The following is a 23,916-nucleotide window of genomic DNA, read 5'->3' as shown; positions in this document are numbered from 1 at the left end:
AGAAAAGAGGAACCAAGATTCATTTACAACTGAGCTGAGCTACCCTGAGGCTCAGCGCTCTGACTCAGTGCTGGCTACTGCCATCTTCAGTCCTCAGGAGAAACTAGAATAGGAAAGTGTGTGTGTGTGTGTGTGTGTGTGTGTGTGTGTGTGTGTGTGTGTGTGTGTGTGTGAAAAATATAGCTCTATGACCCAGGGATGTTGGCCAATTTTCCAAAAATCACGGAGCTGACAGGACCAGAAGGAATTTATCTCTACTGTGAGATAAAAGGTTCTCTTTTCTGTCTCCTGATAGGAAATTATATTAAGATGCAAATAAAGGTCATTTCACAACAGGCTCCCAAGCCTCAGCTTCTACCACCTGTAGGCATCTCAAAAACAAGTGATTTCTAGAGCAGCTTCAATAAGATCAGAGCTGTCTTTAGTGCCCTCCTGGAGGACTGTCTTCATGGCTGTGCCCCAGCTGAGGGCTATCTTTGCCTTTTAAATGCAAATGCCATGGGAGCCAGGACCACTAGGTTCACAGCCTGGTCAGTTCATGGGTTACCTTCAAAAGGCAGCAATCCCAAGCAGGGGCGGGTGAGGGGTGGGGGGGGATGGGGGAGCTGGGAAAAGGGTAAAGTAAGAGCTGTGAAGGTCACTGAGGGGCGTGGCACACACACACTACACTTCTGGGCAAAGCTGAGATGATGCAAATGGGTCCCATGTATCATTTTTAGAGACAAGCTTGTTTCCCTCAGAGTCACTTTGAGGAATTTGGAGGACAGTAGAACAGTAGAGCTTGGAGGAGGGGAGGCTGCTCCAGGCCTACTCTCCTGGCCCCTCCAACTCCCCTCCTAGGCAGCCCTTTGAGCTTACTTTACCTCATCCTCAAGATCTTTGGGCTTGGGGGGGATCTGAGGCTTCTGCAGAGAGGTGGGAGCCGGCAGAGTGGAAGCCAGCCTTGTTTTCGCTGAGGGCCAGCAAGGCTTACTGGGGAGTGTCTTGCTGAAGGGTGGAGAGTGCCGCTGGCTGGATCGATTATCTTAAACAAACATAAAAACAACATAGAAGAGGCTCTATCAATGTGTAGATACCATGGAGATATGGGGATCTAGAAAATACACAGCCAAAGACACATATGCCACTACAAAGGGTCGGTGTGGTGTACTTAAAGGGGCCAAATGAACATGTAGATGGACCGCTTACAGAGGGTCCTCAGGACCACACTGGGGCGGGGGCAGAGGTGAGTGATAAAAGCCTACAGGCTCTGAGAGCTGGGAGTCCAACACCCTGCTAACCACAGTGGGTGGGAGGGAGCAGGGACTGTGGTCCTCACTTGGGTTTACACACTAGAGTCATCTTGGAGGCTTTAAAAGCAGGCCCACTCTGGAGCTAGTTCTGGATGAAGTCTGTTGTGATAGGTTTTTTAAGTTCCTCAGGATCCCCAGGTCATTCCAAGGAGTTCCTTTCCTCACTCCTGGAGAAGTCAGGTGACCCTGCTTTGCCCAGGACTGTCCTTTTCAGCGGATATCTGAGAGCCCAGGCTCTGAAGCCATTAAATGGATGTGGGTTCCTTCTGCTCTGCCATCAGCTAACTGCGCCTGTTTGAACCAGGTGCAATTTCTCTGGCACTCCCTTGCTCATTTTAAAGCGGCAGATCATGTCATCCACCTTGGAATTGTAGGAATAAGAAAAACTGCAGAGAAAGCAGTGGACATTGTATGGATGCCTACTGCGTGGATCTGATACCAGCATGCTCTGGGAGAGCTCCAGACCCAGCCTGCCCAGCAAAGCTGGGAGCTGACTGCTCATTGGATTCACTTCTTTTCAGAAGTTCTTAGCGTAGGGATGCCCTGGCATTCTCCATCCTAGGCAAGGCAGGCTGCTGGGTGTCCTGCTTCCTCCTGGTGTCTGTCACGCCCTGACACTGTGCCTATCCTTGGTACCCATTCTTGCTTTCAGAACTTGCTTCTTTGTCTGAGGTATGTGGCTGATGTCACATTTACTGTACTCACACAGTAGGGCATCTGCATTGCTGAGTCTATCATTGCCGGCTTTCTTTGTAGTTCTTGGGGCCCCCTCCCTATCACCTCCCTCTGTTTTTTTTTTTTTTTTTTTTTTTTTTTTTTTTTTTTTTGAGACAGGGCTTCTCTGTGTAACAGTCCTGGCTGTCCTAGAACTCGCTTTGTAGATCAGGCTGTCCTCGAACTCACTGAGATCTGCTTGCCTCTGCCTCCCAAGTCCTGGGATTAAAGGTGTGTGCCACCACCGCCCAAGTGCTCTTGTGGTTTATATAGAAGTCTTAATGCAGTGTTTAAACCCACAAGAAGAAGCAAAACAGAAAACTGGCTTTGAAGAATTGAATTGTGGTTTCTGGTTTGCAGCGTGCACCTAACACATCCTCTTCCTTCTGGGGATCATTCCATGAGTGAACAGAGCCACAGGCCACAGTAAGTGCCTAACAGAACACAGAACAGGAGCTCCTGGCACCCTGTGGAGAGGCTGCTGAGAACAGCCTGGGGACCTGACACACTCCATCCCCCCACCTTTGGAAGCCCAGTCACCTGAGAGAACAATGACTTTCCTGTCCCTCCAGATGCCCCACACAGGCCACCTAAGAACGCTACCATTGACCTGTGCCCCCGGTTAGCTTTTGCTTTCTTGTTTGTTTATGTTTTGCTTTTGTTTGTTTTTAAACTATTTTTATTTTTGAGATAGGGTTCTTACTAAGTTGCCCGACCTGGGAACTTGGGATCCTTTCTCATCCCCACCCCCAAGTTAGGATTATAGGATTCTAGAAATTATAGGCCTGAGCTACCACACCAGCCTTCTTGATGAACCACAAGATGCATGCCTCAGAGCCAGACTTGTGCTCTGCCCATTCAGGCTCCGGGTTCATTGGCACCCCATTCCGGCTCAAGCAGTCTAAATGGCCTGTGGGTAAAGCTGTCTGGCACCAGAGCAGAGGGGGCTTTAGTGGACACTCAGGTCCTTGAAGCACACTGTTGTTCTGTCGGGCTTCTCAGAAGTTTCAGAACCTTGGATGAAGAAGTTCCGAGGAGAAAGAGGGCTAATGCCCAGGTTGGTTTTTCTGGGAGCTAAAGGGCAGAGGGAGGTCAGCCCTTAGTGTACACTTCTTTATCAGTACAGGGAGCCTATTCAGTGCTCCCAATCTGGGGGAAAAAGCGCTCCCCATATAATGAGTAAGACATAACATTGTGTCCCCACACCTGCTGCTTGGAAGTGAATTGGAGAAGGGCAGGGGACCCTCAGGCAGCAGCTAGATTTGCCTATCTCCTCTCTCTGTGGTCCTAGCATCACAGTGACCTCACCTACATACTCGCCCCTGGTGAAGGGCAGGGCTGGGTGGACCACCCTGGTCTGCTGCTCAGCCGGCGGCGGCTCATAGGAATCGTCGCCCGTCTCCTCCGCAGGCATCACGTACATCTCGGAGTCCGAATGCTCATCTGGATTTTCATAGTCACTGTCCTGCAAATATAAACACCATGCTCGGTATCCCTGCAGGTGCCGCCGGATGGACAGGTCCTACCTTAGGAGGCAGGAGAGGTTCCTGCTGCGGAGGACAGGAAGCTGAGGCTGGGGGAGCCCGTTTCGCACCCCACCCGCTCCATGCAGCCCCCACCAAAGCCACATAGGAGCCACACAGGATTTTCAGGGCAGACACCGGACTCTTGTCTCCTTTCATCTGTGATGCTCTAACTACGTTCCTCTCTCTGGTCTAAAGGCTTTAGGAACAAGCCAACATTTCATACCTGCAGTGGAGACCCACTCAAGTAAAAATAATGGCCAGGGGCATTTACCCAATCATTGTTAATCATGGCTCTTCACTTTTGGCTAGGTCAGTCCCTACTCTCCAGGCTTCCCCCCCCCCCTTGTGTGTTCCCTCTATGCCCGCTTTTCTTATAATTACACCATCTTCCCTTCGCCAATCCTCTCCCATATGCCCATCCTTGCTTTCTTTGGCATTCTTAATTCTTTTCTCTCCCCCTTTGCGCATGTGATCGTAAGGTGCCACCAGCAGGGGGCGCAGGCGGGACACTGGATCCGCTACACAGGGTTCTGGGAGGAAGTTTATGCCCACATGCCCAGCAATGAAGTCACGCTTCCCCTTGTTTTTCTTTTCTTTTTCTGCGGTTTAAGGGGGAGGAACTGCTGTCTTCAAAGACCACATCCACTCCAGGTGGTGAACACAAATTTGATTCTGAGCACTGGCCTGGATATCTGCATCGTGGGTCCTCATGCTACTGAGGGACAGTGGGAATGCCAGTTCTGTCCTAGAGACCTCTGTTTCCTTTCATGTCAAGTGTGGTGTGGTGTGTGTAGGGACCCTCGCAGATCGAAACTCAGATCAGAGCATGCTAACATGGAGAACATTAACTTTTTTTTCACTCTGTGTGACCTAGGGAGCTGGTCCGATGGGTTTTTTGTTTGTTTTGTTTGTTTGTTTAGTTTTTTTGTTTTTGTAATAGCAGGTTCTAAGATCTTAAGGCCCAGGTTTGAGTTTGGGAACTGCATATTAATCAAACGTTCAGTTCTGGTTTTAGAGGCACCCGTGTCTAGCATTAAGGCCCTAGGTAGATAGATATAGATAGATGATAGATAGATAGACAGGCAGATAGATAGAAAGGATTTTGCTAAATAGCAAACTGGCCTCAAATCCTCCAAGTAACCAAGATTAGCCTTGAACTCTCAGTCTTCGGGCTTCAGCCTGCCCAGTGCTGGCTTTATACGTGTGTACCCAGTTCTATACTGATTACTTCCTGTTTTGAAGTCTCCTGCCGTGGTCTGGGAGAAGTGGGAAGCTTGGGTCAGAACCAACCATCAGTAGAGAACTATTTAAATACTTCGCGTCTGTGAGCTCTGAAAATGAGGTTACAGTGCCTACTTCCCGGGGCTGTCTAATGTGCTTGGCCCGGCATGTGGTCAGCACCGGTCAAGTCAGCTGCCAGTGAGGTCACTGCCTCCTGCCTGCCTGGAAGAGGCTTTTCGGTCCCTCTGGGTCCCTCTCCCGGTGTTGTTCAGCTAGGCTTCAGCATTCAGAAACAAGCAGTTTGAGAGGTGTCCCCCAGGAGGCTGGCCCGCCCCTCCCCCTCCCGCCGTCCCATCCCTGGAGCAGATACTTACAAAGTCATCTGACCACCGCTCCTCTTCGTCTGCAGGGCTGTCTGTAACAGGAAAGGCACATAGCGCAAAAAGCCTGAGTCCAGCTGGCCAGACCCACGGGCCCCAATGCTGCCTGCTCGTCTGTGGGCCTGCTGGTGCATGTACTTGACCTTGAATGGTAACTGTGGCCTTATCGTCATTCACTTTTGCTCTCTTTCTCAGAAAACTTTTTAAATCTCAAAGCAGAAGGAGAAGTTCTGTAGGAGGGGAGCAATGAAGCCCTTTTCCTAGGCCTGCCCGCCTTTGTCAAGGGACATTACTGGAATATTATACTTGTCTTTTTTTTTTTTTTTTAATAAACTCCATGACTGTTAGGTCCAAAGGGTGGCCCATTCCCCTCCAAAAGGGCAGGCTCACGAACTCAGTCCAAAATTGAGTCTAGGCCCAGCTCAAACTGGACTGTAGGCGAATTTCGGTGCTTAGATGGAAGCCAGCATTCCTCAAGAACTTGTGAAACTGGTTCCCATTTGCTAAAAGGAGTCATTTCCCTTTCCTGTGCTGGAAAGGACAGCAGGTCTCTAATGACCTGCTGTATAACAAAGGCCATGCTGGCTTCCCTATTCACAGGTACTTGATACACATTTCAAAGCCCCTACCCTGGCCCACCTCAGATTCCCCACTCCCCTTTGTTGCCCTATGCGCTCTCTCTCTCTCTCTCTCTCTCTCTCTCTCTCTCTCTCTCTCTCTCTCTGTGTGTGTGTGTGTGTGTGTGTTCATCCCTCCACAGATTGTCATGGGGCCTATGGTCTTGGCTCAGTAATGATCTGGCTGTGCAACTTTGGACAGTTTTTTGCCTCTCTTGCTCTACTCATCTTGGAGGCTTCCAGTCCTTTGCAAGTTTTAAAAATACCGTGAGCCCAAGTTGTGTTTCTGCACTCTCGGTTCTGTGGGGAACACCAGCGCTGAATGAACATAGTGCTCTCTCCAGGGCCGTTTTGCCCATTTCCACCAGGGAGAAGGTAAGCAGAGATGTGGAGTAGCAAGTGATGCAGGCTCCACTCAGGACAGCGGGACAGGGCACAAGCAGGGGCTCATTTCTCCAGGGAACGGTGGCTGTGTAGACCCTGGGCTTCTGTGGCAGGCTGAACCTGAGGGCCTTTCCTTTCTCTCCATTGTCCTCTCTCTTACTTTAAACATATAATCATATTATTTTATCATTACCTAAATGGGCGTGCATGCCTATGTGTACACATGAACGGCAGAGGCAGCCTTCAGGTATTGATCTTTGCCTAGTTTTTAAGATAGGGTCTGACACTGAACCTGGAGCTCACTGTTTCAGCTAGGCTGGCTGGCCAGGCACACTTCTATGCCCAGCCTTTGGGGTTTGCGATTTGAGTTCAGGTCCTTTTGTTTTCACAGCAAGCACTCCTCTCATTAGCCCCAAATGAATTAGTTTTAAATAAAAGCTATTTTAACGGATACATGAAAACATAAAACACACACGGCTCAATAGGTTAATATATGGTATTTCAATATTCATGTCCATCGAATAATGTTTAAAGCGGGGTAAACACACTGTCTCTTCACGTGGGATTTTCAGTGCCTCTCGGTAGTTATTGGAACTCATTATACATTGTTCTCTCTAACGGCCTGTGAAGTCGCACACTGGGACTCCACACTCCCACCGGACCCATTGCCCAGCCTCCTTCACCACAGCTCCAGGAAATAACCACTCTGATGGTCGGTGTCTCGGTTCTGTTTGGTTCTGTTAGATGTCACATGCAGCGCGAGAATGTGCCAGATTTGTTTTTCTGTGCCTGGCTTACTTCACTTGGCATAGTGACCTTCCAACTCCACCCCGGTTACAAGTGACAGGGTTCCATTCTTTTAATGACTGAATAGTATTTCATTGTGTGTGTGGGCCCACAAGTTCCCTATCCACTCATCACGGAGACTCAGGTTGTTTCCCTGCCTTGGCTCAGCAGTGAACACAGGAGCACTGGTGTCTCTTTGGCAGATGACTGGCTTCCCTTTGGCCATTCACCCTGGGGCAGGGTTGTCGGATCCCAGGGAAACTCTGGCTTCATTTTTTAGGGGAAACCTCTACTTTTTCATTTGCTCAGACCCCTCCCTGGATGACATCAGTGGGGACAGGGTTAGTACTAGGCAAACTTCTGTGGGTGGGTGGCGGTGTCTTCTGAGAGTCCCTGGAGATCAGGACAGGGGGTACAGTAGAGAAGCCTTGTTCAGACCTGATCCCTCGGGGGATTGTGGAATGACCAGGGGGCCCTTCCCATGCAGAACTGAGACAGATCCCCCCACCCCCATGTCTGTCTGTCTGTCTCTGTTTCTTCATGTAACCTTTGAGGTTCTTGAACACTCCCTGCACTGAGAAGCTTTGGGGCTGACTTCTGAGACTGCTCAGGCAGTTGAATAAGAGCCCCAAGAGCAGGGAAGCAGCTGGAAATGTTCCTGGGACAAGAGCAGCTAGCGGTGGGGAGGACAGGGCAGGGAGGGACACAACTGCAAGTTGTCAAAAGGATAGTGTAGTGATACCCACCTCTACATCTGTAGCATTGACCACGCCCAGGGCGTGGTCAGACCTACAGAATATGACATTTACATTTTTTCATATTGGTACTCCATTAACATGAGACACAATTACTCCTGAGAGCACTGAGCTATTCCTGAGAGTAAGTTGGGCACCGATGACACTCCTTCTGGAGTTCATTCTCTCTTGGCTAATGGCCTCTTGGGCAAATATCTGCCCACCCCCCAACACCCCCCACCTGGGTGACCACTGACTTTGGACATGCTGTCCTAACTAAGCTTACAGGAGATAAACTTAAGAAGACTGCTGAACCTTGCCAAGTCAGGGTAAGACAGCCTTTCTACCTCCCTGCTTCTGTGTTGGTCAGTCAGATACTCTAGGCCTTAGCCAAAGCTGGTTGCCCCTACGCTGCTGTGAGACTTTGGGTGACTGTCCAGGTAGCCTGCTGTTTCTGTCTTCACTGCACCTTTTGGAAGTTGCTCACCTACCCTTCCTGCCCACCCTCGTATTGTTATCTTCCTTCTCAGGTCTTTGATGAGGCTGAAGATTAGACTGCCACAATTACTGTTCGCTCTTCCTAGATAGAAATGTTAGGTACAAGACTTAAACTTTCCAGTTTAGGACAACTTCATAGTAATCTCTGTTATGCCTTCACCCTAGGACTGGATATGTAGCTCATGGCAATTGTTTTATGTTGTTTCACTGGCAGTAGGTCTTAAATTTTGTATGTTTTTACCTTTCCTTCTCCTAGAGCATACTTGATATTTGCTATCATTGTATATAGTTTTATATGAAGCCTAAGTCTTCTTCTTTAGACTAAAAGGGGAATTGTAATGATATCCACCTCCACACCTGTAGCACTGACCATGCCCTTTTGGGTGTGGTCACAGGTGTGGACATAGGTTTGGGGCTCAGAGCTGGCTCTTGCTTCCTGCTCGGGTGGCAGAGAGCATCGCATCCCAGTGGCGTCTGGGTGGCAGGGTTGGCATCCTTGGAGCAGGAACCCACGACAGTCATCTGTTTCCTGTGTAAGTGCACTCTCCCGGAATAAACTTCACGTCACCTGTACTGAGTCTAGTGAACCCTGATTCCCACACGATAGGATAGTTTCCAGGGATTGAGGGCAGGAGCAGGAGAGAGCGGGCCCTGGTGGTGAAGTACACAGGACTGATTTCTAAGATTGGGAACTTGGCTGGATTTGGTTTGAAGCAGCTTCATCTCACTTTACTATGTGGGAGTTCATGCTAATTCTGACTCAGTAGCTCAGGGCTAAGGCTTTGTATGTCTGACAAGCTCCCAGCTGACTGCTGCTGCCATTACGAGGGATCAGACTGTGGAGCAAGGCGTGTCCCTGTGTTCCAAGAGATGTGATATATGGACACCAAGGCTACATGGAAAGACTGGGGCTGTAGCTCAGTGGTAGAGCACCTGCCTAGCATATATGAAGTCCCAGGCTTTGAGCCCCAGCACTTCATAAGAAAAGACTAAATGGAGCATTTCAGGAGGAGGTCTGGTGTTTGAGGTCAAAGAAACACTTTTGGGTAGCCCGCAGATGGAAAGACACACATTCCTAAAACCAGGGAATATCAGAGAGGCTGGCTGTAGCATCAGGATCCCAAGTCCAATATCGAGCTGATCCCCCTTCCTCAAATGATGAGGATGAACTGAGGGTGATGCCCATAGTTACATAATCAGTGGCTAGATGTGAGAGGGCTCTGTCACTGGGCTCTATGACCTGGGACTGCACTCTGGTGAGCCATGAAGAGCCCAATGGGGCCATGAGATGAAGAAAACTGTGTTCTCTATAACCATCACTGCTCTGATGGAGGATGAGAGTTAGGAATGGAATTAAGCATTGAGGGCCACTTAGAAGCTCTGTCCAAGGACAAGCAAGAGATGATGACGGGGCTGAGCTGTATCCATGGCAACAGAAATGAAAGATACTTGAAGGCTGAAGTGGGATTTAGAGGAAGATCTGCTCCTGCGGAGGAGTAGGAAGAGCGGGAATTGACAATGGGCCCCATGGCATGTGGTTTAGGCAAAAGGATGAAAATGTGGCAGATTTTTTTTTCCCTGCTGTTTCACCAGAGAAGAAAGCAGAGCAGGAGGAGGCCACGGGGAAGGAATGAACACGCATCAGTGAGGAGCGATGTCCCTCTTGCAGATGGTTGGGCTTCTGAGAGCTGACTGAGGTACAGCATTTGTGTCTGTCATCTCTAATGCTGTTGGCTCATCTGTGAGGGACAGATATGCTTACACATTTGTCCCCTAACACTTGAATTAGATGTCACCTGCTCAGAGAGACTTTCCCAGACTGTCTAAGAAGTCTCCACCTACTACTATTATTTGCCACTGAACCCTGTCAGTTTCTTCTTATTTTTCATAGCAGCTATCATGCTTGGGAAATTATTTTTAAAATGTATGTGAGCAGATGTGTGGAAGGACAATCTTGGAAGTCATTCCTGGCCTCACCTTATTTGAAATGGGGGGGGTGTCTCTTGATCATTTCTGTGTATGCTAAGCTAGATGGTCCATGAGCTTCTGGGAATTCTGCTTCTGCCTCCCATCTTGCCACGGGAGTGCTGGGATTACAGGTTGCTACAGAACACCACTTTTAGTGGTTTCTGGGGACTCAAACTCAGATTTTCACACTTGTAGCAGGCCCTTTACCCACTGTCACACAGGACAAACCTGTAATGTAGTTGTTGAGTGGGTCAAAGCTGAAGCATCTGGAGCTGTTTTTTTTTGTTTCTTGTTTTTGTTTTTTGTTTTTTTTTTTTACAGAATAAGTTGTTTAAGTGACATCAATTCTGAATTGTCTGCTTTGATGTCTTTGAGATGTTAAAGCTTGTTCTGAGTGGCTATTAGGAGATACAAGGGAGCCTTACATCCAGTCAGGGCTGCCCATCTCTTGGGATTGGGTAGGCTTTGGAAACTATCATGGGAGATGGCCTCATTTGTGAGGGTACCGCTGGTGGGAGGGAAGGATAAATCCAGGCTGGATGTTGGGCTGATCACCTCTAGTACTCCTCTTAAACAAAAGGATCCATCTTTCCATGCTTTTCCCATCATATTTGTTTGGATACTGAAAAGGTTAGAGTTGCTTCCACTTTCCATCTTTGGTGAGAAGAATGAGTTGTTCCCATTTAGCTATGCTTGGGAACAGGTAGATTTTGAAATTCCTGAACAAAAATCCCTATAGTTCCAGACTGCACAGGAATCCCATGGCCATCTGTCTGAACTTGCTGAATGTTTGACAGTGTGAGGTTCTGCCTATTCCAGACAAAGGTGTTGACTATTTGACTTTGATTACCATTGCTATAAGCCTACTGATCTCAAGCTTAGCCTTTTTGTGGCCACAGTTGGTTCTAGTTGAAATGGAGCTGTAAATGTGCAGGTGTATGAGGAATTCAGAGGTTCATCTTGAGTCCATTCCTAGGGATCCCTCCCCCACTTTCGACAGAGTCTCTCACTGAGAATGGTTACCCAGCAAGACCCAGGGATTGACCTGTCTCCATCTCCCCAGTGCTGGGACTATATGTGAATGTGACCATGCACAAGTTTTTGTTTGTCTGTTTGCTTTGTTTTGTTTTGTTGAGACAGGGTTTCTCTATGTAGCCTTGGCTGTCCTAAAAATAGCTCTGTAGACCAGACTGGCCTCAAACTCAGAGTTCTGCCTGCCTCTGCCTCCTGAGTGCTGGGATTAAAGACACGCACCACCATAGCCTGGTTCATGCCCAGTTTTTTGTGTAGTTTCTGGGGGTCAAATTTAGGTCTTCATGCTTGTATGTCAAGCACTTTACTGACTGAGCCATTTCTCCGAGTCCTTAAATAGCTTTTATGCAGCATAGATTAGTCCCCACTACCAAGGACTACACAGGACTGTGCTCTCTTAGTATATGAACTTATAGATGTTTCTAACATCATCTGTCTTCCCTTTGGGGCTATCAAGTCCATGGCAGGGGAAACCACATTTTGCTTGTAAGTATGACACTTCTATTTAATACCTTGTATATGCCAGGTACATGGGATGTGCATGACAAAAAGTTGCATAGACACATGGACGGATGTAGAGATGAACAAATAGATGTATGGGTGTGTGGATAGATGAACGGGTTGGTAGGTAGATGGATAGGTGGATGGGTGAGTAGATGGGTGGGTGGACAGATGAGTGGGTGGATGGGGAGATGGATGGGTGAGTGAATGTGTTGGTGGAGTATAGTTTCACTGTAATGGAAGGCCTCATTGATATTGTCATTCTTAAAATAAGGCTGCTTTACAAATAAGTACAACATATTTCCTTTCCCAAGAAATATATGAGCATTAGACAAAAGCCAGCTAATGTATTTTTTTAGAAATACTCTTACCTAATGCATAGTCCCTTCGAGGAACACTTGGAGGTCCTTTGACTTTTAGCCTGTAGATGAGAACCAGTAGAACAAGGGTCAGTGGGCAGGACAACTCTTGTCAAGGCTCACAGCACAAGCCAACACAGAGAGAAGAGATAGATAACTGCTAGAATATCTTCTGGGCCCCTCACACTGAGAATTCATTGTATTGTAATCTAATGAAGCCAGTGCTCTCCACAGTGCACCTGGAGCCTATGACTTTGCTCAAGCTAGGCTGAGCCACTGAAGGGCTCTGTGAGGCCCAAAGACCAGTTAACACTGCATTCAATGATTCAAGGAAGAGCAGTGCTCAATGGCTCATGGGAGAGTAAGAGAAGATGAACTGTGATTTACTGGTTCACAAATGCCTTTTTAAAAAGGGACAAAACTATCAATAAGTACTTTGCTCATAGGTTGAACAAAAATCATTTTGCACCATGTAAAAACATGACATATGGGGCCTAGGCTATGGCTTAGAAGTAGAGCACTTGCCTAGCAGGTGTAAGGCCCTAGGTTCAATCCCCAGCATTAGAAAAAAATGAAACAAGACCCATAACAAATAGGCAAGCATCATCTCAAGATGGAAGGTTTATAGTAACTTGCTAACTAATAATATTTACTCACTTTACTTAAAAGTGGTATCCTTAATGAAATTTAAAGCACACACAGATAAAACTTATATCCAGTAGCATTTAATTACTAAAATATTATTTTTATAGAAGCAGTATATATGGTAATAGTTATATATATTTTATTTCATTTTTATAAAATCAACATAGGAATTTATATTTTATTTTAGAAATATATAAAACACCTTAAAAACAGAACTTTATATTACAAAAGTAACACTACTTGGCTTTGTATAAGAATCCTGCCTTTTCCATCACAGGCTCTCCTATTTTTGCATCCCATTTTCATCATGGGCTAACAATTCTCATCAAAATAAATTCATGTGAAGTCTAGAAAGAGGATTGTAGGTAAAAGCAACAGGGGCCTGTCCAGGGACAGAAACATTTCAAGACACTCAGACCAACTCCTACCCACTATCATCCTGTAGTCACAAGAGGAAATGTTTTTAACAGCTCAACCCCTCTTGCAATACAGAACAAACTTAAGGGTGGCTCTGTGACTGGAGAGATTTGTCAGTAAGTGCCTGCCTATAAATTTGGATTCAGGGAGTTTGCTGGTCAACTGGTTTAGCTGAATTGATGAGCTGTAGTTCAGGGAGAGATCCAGCCTCAGAAAACTAAGGTGGAGAGTAGGAGAGGATGTGGGACTCTGGTGTCCACACACATGCACTCACACATACATGTGCACACACCCACACAAATGTGTACATGCAACACAGAGACGGAGACAGAGCGAGAGAGAATGGCGCTGATGACAAGCCAGGAATAAAAGGTGTATTTTCAAAGTAATGAGTAGCAGGCAGCTACACGCTAAACCCAGTACTTCACAGGCCTTGCCACACGCAGCCCATGAGAATGCCACCATAGTCTTTGTGATAGAGGAACCAGTGTGCTTGACCATGCTTCCTCCTCTCAAGGGAGAACCTGTTGTCTGACTTCACAGGGGAGCCCAACTGCAGGTCACTTGGAGACAAGGAGCCCTTGACCTTCATGGTAACGGCCATGGTAGCCAAATTTTCCAGGCTAAGAAGAAATGGCTCATCAAGAAAAGCACTTTGGGGGCTAGGAAGATGCTGGAAGTTGGGATAAGGACATTTGCTCTGCAAGCATGAGAACCTGAATTCGAATCCCTGCCATTCACATGCGAAGCCAGCATGTCTGTGCATCTCTCTATCCACAACATTTAGGAACATAGAGACAGGCACATCTTGAGAGCTCTCTGGTCAGCCAGCCTAGCAGTGAGCTTCCAGTTCAGTGACACACCCTGCCTCAGGGCAATGACATGGAGAGCAATAGAGGTGGATACCCAACATCTATACCTCACTTCCATGTATATGTGCACACGTGCATGTAACACATGTGAGCTTGCATGCACACACATATGCACATATGTGTTAGGAGTATGTTTTCCCACTGGTCTGGTCCCAGAGCTGTGCCAGCCCCAAATAATACAGAGATGCTGTATTAGATATAAAGCTGTTGGCCTGTTACTAGTGTTTCTTATTGGCTAGCTTTGTCTTAAATATTAACCCATTTCTATTCATCTAAGTGTTTCCACATGGTCTCATCTTACTGGAGACAGGGCTGGGACCTCTGTTCTCTTGGTCCTACATTTTGAATCTCCTCCCTATTACTTCCTGCATCCTCCTCATCTCCTAGTCCCGCCTATCTTGCTTTCCTATTGGCCAACAGTGCTTTATTCATTAACCAATAAGAGAAAAGAGAAACATTTACAGAATGACATCTCCCATCATCTCCTCTTTTCTGTCTCAATAAAAAGAAGGGTTTTAACCTTAACATAGCAAAATATATAACAAAACAGTTATCAAATAAGAACCACAGTGCACGTGCGCGTGTGCGCGCGCACACACACACACACACACACACACACACACACACACACACACACACACTGAAAAGTATTCTGGAGACAGTAGGCAGAATGTTTGAAATAGAAACTGTCAGGAACATTTGCTGATCCAAGGCTGCTGTCACGTGACTGAGCATGGGACAGAAACCTCATACCACAGAGAACACTGGAGTTGCCAATCTGGCCTCTGGGGCAACCCACAAATGCTAGGGACTCTGACAGTGACTAGTATGGGGAATGAAATTCCATAGTAGAAAAAATAAACAGAAATGACCACACACCTCTGCCAATCCCAGCCAAAATGGATGAGAATATATAATCTGTTCTACAGACACGGAGAAATAAACTGTCCTTTTGGGGGAGGGAAATAGTTACAAAACTTTAACTTCCACTTAGAAATTTTATTTCAGGAATTTAGATTAATGGAATACTTGAAGTCTGAAAAGACTCTCATTAGAGTATTATCTGTGCCAAGTAAATGGAAAGGAATGGCTAAAGAATTTTGATTGATATGAAACTATCACTTCAAAAAATGTTACCAGTCAAAATAGACTACTAGTCAGCACTTAGAAAATTATCTGTTATTTTTTGCATACTAATATAAAGAGGTCCGTGGTAAAAACCAGCACCATAAGCAGGGGGGATGGTATATGCAGCATGATGCTGAGGTGAAAATGTCTTTGTGTGGGATCGTGCAGTGTTGGAGCATGCGTGCCTGCAGAAGCATATACAGATAGGGATGCCTGCATGATGTCTCCCCAGGATGATGCCTGTTTTGGGGGATGGGGTTAGTGGGAGAATACGAGGAAGTGAGCATTCCTGATACATTTTAATTTTTTTAATTTTCTCATGGTGAATCAGTATTACATTAATTTAAAAAAAAGGCAAAATTAAAGACTAAATATTAGGGAGAATATGATAGCAAATACCTTTAATCCTAGCACTCACCAAAGAGGCAGAGCCAGGTATCTCTCTGTGAGTTTGGGGCCCTGTCTACATAGCAAGTCCAAAGCCTTCCAGGGCTACATAGTGAGACTCTATCTTAAAAGACAAAACAAAGTACTATTTCTCTTTTTATGTTGACTTAGATTTTGAGTGGTGAATGCAAGAAATCTGCACAATTTCTGTGGTGTGTGTGTGTTTGGAGATTAAATGCAGAGTCCTATGCATGCTAGGACCCTGCAAGTACTTTAAGACTGAGTTAAATTTTCAAGCAGTTGGGATTTCAGTTGTGTTTTGTTGTTGTTGTTTGGTTGGGATTTTGTTTTTTTTTGGGCTTTGGGGTTCTGGTGCACGTGAAGATCCAAGATTCTGGCTTTGCTTCTTCCAGAGTTCATCGAAACATGAGTTTAAGTCAGCAATTTAAAAAGCAGAAATCAAAATATAGGCCAGCGATATGACATCACAAAAAAAGCAAGGCATGCTTGCCTCGGTAGCACCTAGACAAGGCTGAACAAGAGAAGCCAGGCTGGGTCTCATGGGTTCTTAATGGCTTCTTCAGGTTCATCCCTGGACCTTATCTAGGTGGTTACCCAAGTGGTTTTCCTGATAGGTGCCTTGAGGGGGCCCAGTTCACCTCTTCATGGGGATGGCAAATTGCAGACCCCTGAGTCCCAGTTCACTCACTCACTTTCATGTTTCCAGGGTGTAGACAGAACACCTAGTAAAAAAGAGGAGAGGCGCCATGGTCCTCACTTGATAGCAGAGAGCTTTGCTCTCCATTCAGCGTAGACTGACTTCCTTCATATAAATAATCGATACTAACTTACTTTTTTATTTTGTCCATTATTCCACCTTCATTGTTCTTTATATCATGGACCATCTTTTGAAGCTGTCTGTAAAAAAAAAAAAGAAAAAAAATCACAAACATAAACTATTAACGTCTAAGCTGTTTTTTGCAATAAATTTTTACCTTCACTAAAACAAAAAGGTGTTGGTCCTATTTGGAGCACAACCTACCCCAAGGGCAACTTTGTCACTCTTAATTGGTATTCTAGAAACCACTACCAGAAATTATGATGTCAGGCACTGTAACTTGAGTGGCGGAAGCTGGAGATGCCACTTGGTAGTAAGGCCGATAGTTTGGATGTTCCATACCTATCACTGGATAAAGAATTCTGAGAGTGGGAATGTAACTCAATAGTAGAGTACTTGCCTACTATACTAAATGGTTTTATGTCAACATGAAAAAAGCTAGAGACATCTGGGAAGAAGGAATCTCAGAAAATGTCCCCACCACAATAGCCTGTGGGCAAGCCTTGGGGGGGGGTATTTTCTTGATTGATAATTGATGTAGGAGGGCCCAACTCACTGTGGCAGGTGGTCCTGGGTGCTATAAGAAAGCAGGCTAAGCAAGCCACGAGAAGAAAGGCAGTAAGTAGCATTTCTTCCATGGTTTCTGTTTTAGTTCCTGCCTCTGGGTTCCTGCCCTGACGTCCTTCATGATAGAGTGTGACCTGTGACTATTTCAAATTAAAACATATGTCAAGTGAAAATAAGCCAATCCAGAAAGTTTACATACTATCTGATTCCAACTGTGTACATGACCAATGGCATCCATAGGTGGGAAAAGGTGGAGTAGGAAAGAATCATCTATAAGGTTCTGTGATAGTGGATACATGTAGCACATGTGACTGTACAAATGATACTATGGAAGGTATTGTGGAAATAATACTAAAGAGGGCCCCTCTTAATTCTATTCCCCACTAGTAACATTCCATTGCACAGCTGTCCAAGCTCTCATGGCTAGAGCATTGAAGCATTTAGTTTATAAATGTGAGGCCAACTGTGACCTTATATTTATTCTTAATATATGTATGTATATATGGTACCTTCTAAATATATTCAATTTTTGAGTCAGTTGTATTTTTATTTCAATTAGCACATAAAGATTGAACATATTTATGGGGTCTATGTAACATTTCAACACATATATACATTGTTCAGGGTTCACATTAAGCCAAGTGTTACAGATCTCAAGCAGTTATCATTTCTGGTAGAATCAAAATTTCCCTTTTCCTAGGATATCAAAACTTAGTTGTACTAACACACTGTAATTACCCACACCTATGGGTGACTCCATGCCCACCAGTAGATGGCCAAAACAAACGAACTCAATCATAATGCTTTGTCTGGGAAAGTTTGTACCTTACGGGTCTTTTGTTAACTTATTATCATTTCTGATTTTGTGTTTTATGGGATTTCTGTGTGTGCAAGCGTGTGTGACTCTGTATGCTTCTTGAGCTTTTTCTTTGGTTCTTTTTGTTTGTTTTGCCTATCCTGGTTTTTATTTTATTTTTCATTTTCTTCATTTTTTTTCTTTTAATGCTTGTTTTCTATAAGAAAGAAAGAAAGAAAGGAAGAAAGGAGGAAAGGAGGAAAGGAAGAAAGAAAGGAAGGAAGAAAGGATGGAAGGAAGGAAGGAAGGGTGTGAGCCGATGGCCATGTCAGAGGAGCAGCAGATGCCAGTTGACTTCAGGGTGTCAGCCCACCAGGAGGAGACCCTGATGGGCGAATCTCCAGTAGACAAGGGGCTGAGACCACAGACTCCAGAATGCCTTGTGTGTCTTTCATGTCTGCTGCTGCCATCTTTCTCTGGTATCTGTAATGTAATGTGTGTATCTCATGGAAACATGCATTCATTCTACTGGGCATTTTTACCTGTGGATTATTATGTAGATTTCTTTCTAAGCTCTACTGTCTAATTGATAATAATAGTGTTACTTTAAATAGAGTTGTGATGATAAGAAACAAAACAAGGGGTGCACAAAAGGACTTTGGGAGCACATTCCCCAAGGAGGGACACTCCCTTCGCCTAGAGGCAGGAGGAAGGACCTAGACCCTACTCCAAATGACTTGACAGATTTTGATGATCCCTCCTGGTAGGAATCACCCTCCCTGTGGAGTGGGAGTGGGGTGGGAAGGGGAGTGGGGGACATAGGAGGGAGGGAGGGAGAGGGAACTGGGATCCATATGTAAAATAAGAAAAAATAATAAATACATAAAAATTAAAAAAAAAAAAAAAAAACAAGGAAGTGTCACACAGCCAGAACAAACAAACTTCTATTGAAGATCCATATAGACTGTGGCTTAGGTTAATGGTTAAGAAAAACCACTGAGTCCCAGTAGCCCAGCTAGTTTAAATCCTAATCTTAATGTTGGGAGACGTGTTCACAGGTTTCATAATACATCATAGCTGAAACAAAGCTTTGAAAGAACTTAAAGTTAGATTGAGATGTCTTTGTTAAATAGCTTTGAGGTGAAGACCCAAGAAGACAACCTAAAGTTTTAGAAAGGCACATAACTGAGTGAGAAACTCTTTAAGGTCAGGGAACAAGAACAAAGCAGCCCAATTATTATTAGCTGAGGTGCTTTCCTTGCTTGGATTAGTTGATGAGCAAAGATGATCATTAATTCCTTGTACCCAGTTTTGCCCTTGATCTCCTGATATAGAAAACTACTGACGAGTGGATATATATCCTAAATATTTAAGGTAGAGCTGACTGATTGTTTTTTCACATATAAAAGTTTAGGTTTGTGCCTTGTATGTACTCACTCATATATGGATTTTAGACATAGAGCAAAGGATCACCAGACTACAATCCGCACTGCCAGAAAAGCTAGGAAACAAGGAGGACCCTGAGAGAGACATAAATGGTCCCCCTGAGAAGGGGAAAGAAACAACATCTCCCTAGCAAATTGGGAGCAGGGGGAGAGGAGAGAGGGAGTTAGGAGGAAGAGGAGGGGAGGGGAGAAGAGGAGGGCAGAGGTGGGCATGGGGGAGCAGGAAGATTGAGTCAGGGGAAGAATAGAGGAGAACAAGAAAAGAGACACCATAATAGAGGGAGCCATTACAGGTTTAAAGAGAAATCTGGCACTAGGAAATGTCCAGAGACCTACAAGGATGACCCCAACTAACAATCTAAGCAATAGTGGAGAGGCTACCTTAAATGCCCTTCCCTGATAATGAGATTGATGACGACCTTATATGCTATCCAGTAGCTGATGGAAGAAGAAGCAGACACCCACAGCTAAACACTTAGTTGAACTCCTGGAATCCAGTTGCAGAGAGGGAGAAGTGATGAGCAAAGGGGTCAAGACCAGGCTGGAGAAACCCACAGAATCAGCTGACCTGAACAAATGGGAGCTCATGGACCCCGGTCTGATAGCTGGGAAACCAGCATAGGACTGACCCAGACTCCTTGAATGTGGGTGTCAGTTAGGAGGACTGGGCAGTCTATGGGGCCTCTGGTAGTGGATTAATATTTATCCCTAGTATGCAAATGGACTTCAGGAGCCCATTCCACATAATAGAGGGATTCTCTCTCAGCCCAGACAAATGGGGGAGGGCCTAGGCCCTGCTCCAAACAATGTGACAAACTTTGAAGATTCCCCCATGGAAGGCCTCACCCTCCCTGGGGAGCAGGAAGGGGATTGAATGGGGGTTGGGGGAACAGGGAGGAAGGCAGGAGGGAGGAGGGGAGGAGGGGAGGGTGAGGAAATTCGGGTTGACAAGTAAAACAGGCTTGTTTCAAATTTAAATAAATTATGAAAAAAGAAAAATAGATTAAGGAAGAATGAAAAAAGTTTAGGTTTGTGACTCCCTTAAGATTCCTTATAAGATTACATTTCAAGATAAATAATAAAGTGATTGATTCTTTCTTTGTAATCACAATATGCAGACAGTAAAAGATGGCTTGCTCACACTCTGCTAATCTGTAACACATTACTTGAATGTAAATGTATGTGGGTTCTTGGGTGACTTCATTTTAATCATGTAAGGGAGATGAAAAATACATTTTTACCAGTAACATTATAGTCATCCATTTGGAAAATAGAATGTAACCACATTGTAATTCCCATATTGCCTGAAACACTTTGTTGGGGTATATGAACTGTAGAGAAGAGAATACAGTAGAAGAATAAAAGGAGGAAATTATCAAGAGGCTGTGTCTTTTCCCTTATCCCCTCAGATAAAAAAAGTCACTGGTTGGTTGTCGGTGGCACACTCCTTTAATCCCAAGCAGATCTCTGTGAGTTTGAGGCCAGCCTCTCCTACAGACTGAGTTCCAGGACTGGCCCCAAAGCTACACAGAGAAACCCTGTGTGTGTGTGGGGGGGGGGGGGATCACAGTACAGACTTTGTGGATTTCCCCTTGAGCCTGCCTGCTGGAGGCGGGTCCCCCTGGGCAGCAAAAGGTGTGGATTTGGGTGGGTGGGGAGAATCTGAGAGGAGTTGTGGATGGGGAGACTATAATCAGAATATATTGTATGTAAAAACCCTATTTTTAATAAAAGGGGGGAATTAAAAACCCTGTGATTTATCAATTATCAGTCCCTGGTTCCCCACAGTCTTTCCCCACTCCCTTACCCATCCCATCCGGTTTTTAATGACAGAATAACATTCCACCATTTATGTGCATCACTTTGTTCCTGTTTGTTGGCTGTGGACTCAAGGTTTTTCCATTTCTTTGCTCCTGTGGCTGGCGCTACAGTAAACGTGGGAATATAGGTGTCTCTGACACACTGGTTTCATTTCCTTCAGTATGTCAAGTGGGTTGCTGTATCACATGGTAGTTCTATCTTTTTTTTTTTTTTTTTAATTTGGGGAGGAATGTCCACACTGCTTTCCATAATACTAACTACTAAAGTATATCCCCACCATACGTGTGTAAGAGCTCCCTTTCTTCTACACCCTTGTAATCCTGTGCCATTTGATAATAGCCATTCTAACTGGAATGAGGCGATGCCTCAATGCCCAGCAAACTAAGTTCCCAGCATCCCGCCCCAAATACCTTCACCTTGGGAGAGAGCAGGAAGGGGGAGCTGTGGCTGCTGGTGGCCTGCCTTCCATCTTTATCTCCATTCAACAAGTACACCAGCAGGGACGTTCCCACCTGCTGCGTGTCCCTGCACCTGGGCTCAGCACAGTGCGCCAGCGGGGACACGCACAGTGGGGAGCAGCAACAGTCACCCCCACAAGCCACAGGCACGTCTGCCATCTCACATCAACTCGCCTTCCCCACTGAAGACAGGCTAAGCCTTGATTAGGCTTGGGGGTTACAGTCACCCAGAGTGCCCTTTACTCAATCTGTCACACCAGCCTCACTTCAGGCCACTGAACCCAGAGTCATCGGCTCTCAAGTGTTTCCAGCGTGTGACGGAGACTGAGAACCTCAAACAGCGGTTTCTTTCAGGGCAGGAGAGCTTCGTGGACCCGATTCCCACCCCTCAGACGGCGGTTTCTTTCAGGGCAGGAGAGCTTCGTGGACCCCACTCCCACCCCTGTGAAAGCACACTAGGAAGGACCACAGCTGATCTTCAGAAGATCAAGGGGGCACAAATTCTGGAAGGACGGTTTGTGGGGCACCAAGGCGAGGGGCCTTAGAGAAAGCAGCCACACTGCAGTGTGACCAGTCACCATAGGAGTCCAAGAACGCTCACCTTTGACAAGATTCATGCTCCATTGTCTTTTATTAAATACAGACGATAGTACAAGAGTGGGAGCATTTGCCACAAGCATATTTTTTAAAAAGCCTAGACAAAAAAAAAAAAAAAAATTAAAGGTGTGTGTGTGTGAGTGCATGAGTGTGTGTGTGAGTGCATGAGTGTGTGTGTGAGTGCATGAGTGTGTGTGTGTGTGTAAAGCATCTTGGTTTCCTTTCCGCTCCCACTGCACTCACTGAACCATGAAGGGGAAACTTAGCATCTTGGTATTTTCTCTACTTCTGTTCCCAGAAAAAAAAAAAAAAACAAAAACAAATGGGAAGCAACCAGATCAGAGAAAATCCCTTTGTGGGCTGGTCTTTGGATTAACAGAATCTCAAAGGAAAGCAAATCCTGCAAAGATCAGATATATTCTTCCTCTTTCATCTGGCTCAGCCCTGGAAGCAGCTCTTGCACTTCATGCTCCAGGAGCTGTAAGGCCAGCCCTGAGCTGATCTTAACCCAAGCCTGCCTCTCCCTACCTGGAAAATGCTGTTCCAGGCTTCAAGACCCGCCACTCTGTGCTGTGGGGCTTTCAGTGCTCCTGTTTCTAAATCTCAAACTTGGTTCTTGCTGTTGCCTTCCTCATGAGCTTGCAGTAGCTCCCCAGATCCCACTAAACCTAGCTTGACGTTTTCGTCCTGGCTGATGATTGTTGGGCCTCATCCTGATCTCTTGCAGAAGCTTGTCATCTCAGGCACCCTCAGGACCTCGGTACTGATGCACATGGGTGACATGTGTCTCCAGCTACTTGCTTCTGGGGTTAATTTGGAGTAATATTTTCTGTTGTCCTCTCTCTGTGCTCTGTCTCTGTCCTCCCCCCCCCCCAACCCGTGTAAAGAAAATACCCAGTCCCTTCACTACTCCTTACTACAAATGTGTGTTTAAACTGTTTTTGTTTTAAACTTATATTTTAAATGAAAAGTATTTTAGCGAGCATCTGTACGTCTATGGGGTTTTTGGTGTATCTGTTCTTTCCTTCCACCTTTTGGGTCCCAGGAACAGGCTTGGTAGCGGGTAAACTTAGCTGCTGAGTCATCTTTCTGGCCTTTGTTTTGAGACAGCCTTTGTACATGGTTTAACATTTTGGACTCCAGATTCCTTTTTAAGGTGTTACTGATCATCTTCATAGGACTTCTGTTTTCAATGCCGGGGTTGAACACAGGGCCTCGCACAAGCTAGGTATGTGCTTTGCTAAATGAGCTATAGCTCCAGCCTACTTTTTAATTTTTTTAAATTAAATTGTAATAATATTTAATTTAGAAAAAGTTGAACTTCCAGGAAGCCATAGGAAAGGAAGAAAGTGAAGCTTGTCACCTGCTGTCCTTGGATCTTCAGGTTTGAGGCTTCTGCGTTCTCTTTGGCCTTGCTGGTGTTTTCTCACTTGTCTCCATCATGAGTCATGTGAGCAGACCAGGAAATGCTAGACACAGGCGAGGAACGGGGAAGTTCAAAGGCTCAGAGAGAGGTAGGATCCTCTGGGACCTTCGGGGCGGGAGGGAAGCTCAGAGTCGCAAGTATAAGGCTGCTGTGGGAGGGATTCTGCCAAAGGAGTGGCTTACTTGCTAAGGGCATGTCAAAGCCTTGGGGTGCACTGAGTCCCAGACAGCAGGAAATGCTCAGAGACCATTCCTGGGGTGTGCCTGTGACTCAGTGGGAAGAATGGAGATAGCATGGGCAGGAGACCCTGGTGGCCAGGGGCTCCGAGAGACCTTTCCCTGCTGAGCCTGCACCCTGAATAGTGAACATACTGAGACGCAGGACTAATGTGAGGTCCCCCCCCAGGGAATTCAGGCTGACAGCTTTCAGGCAGGACATTGTTGCCCACCGAGTGTGGCATTGCAGCCTGTAACCCCAGCTCTAGGGAGACTGAGGCAGGAGGCCAGT

At 45.8% G+C, this 23,916-nt stretch overlaps 1 protein-coding gene across 1 annotated transcript in view; it reads right to left on the bottom strand.

Moving 5' to 3' along the window:
- Positions 1-23,916, bottom strand: part of Blnk (B cell linker) — a 66,090-nt gene that overhangs the window by 27,984 nt on the left and 14,190 nt on the right. Inside the window, exons 2-6 of the mRNA XM_051199793.1 lie at positions 16,314-16,379; positions 12,025-12,074; positions 5,128-5,168; positions 3,315-3,471; positions 864-1,024 (exon numbers count right to left, since the gene is read on the bottom strand). Of these exons, the coding sequence (XP_051055750.1) occupies positions 864-1,024; positions 3,315-3,471; positions 5,128-5,168; positions 12,025-12,074; positions 16,314-16,379 (475 nt within the window). The remainder of the gene's footprint in view (positions 1-863; positions 1,025-3,314; positions 3,472-5,127; positions 5,169-12,024; positions 12,075-16,313; positions 16,380-23,916) is intronic.

The sequence above is a fragment of the Phodopus roborovskii genome, unplaced genomic scaffold, assembly GCF_943737965.1.
Source record: "Phodopus roborovskii unplaced genomic scaffold, PHOROB, whole genome shotgun sequence".
Taxonomy (NCBI): Eukaryota; Metazoa; Chordata; class Mammalia; order Rodentia; family Cricetidae; genus Phodopus; species Phodopus roborovskii.
Note: the sequence above shows the minus strand (reverse complement) of the source record. Positions and strands in the feature narration are given on the sequence as shown.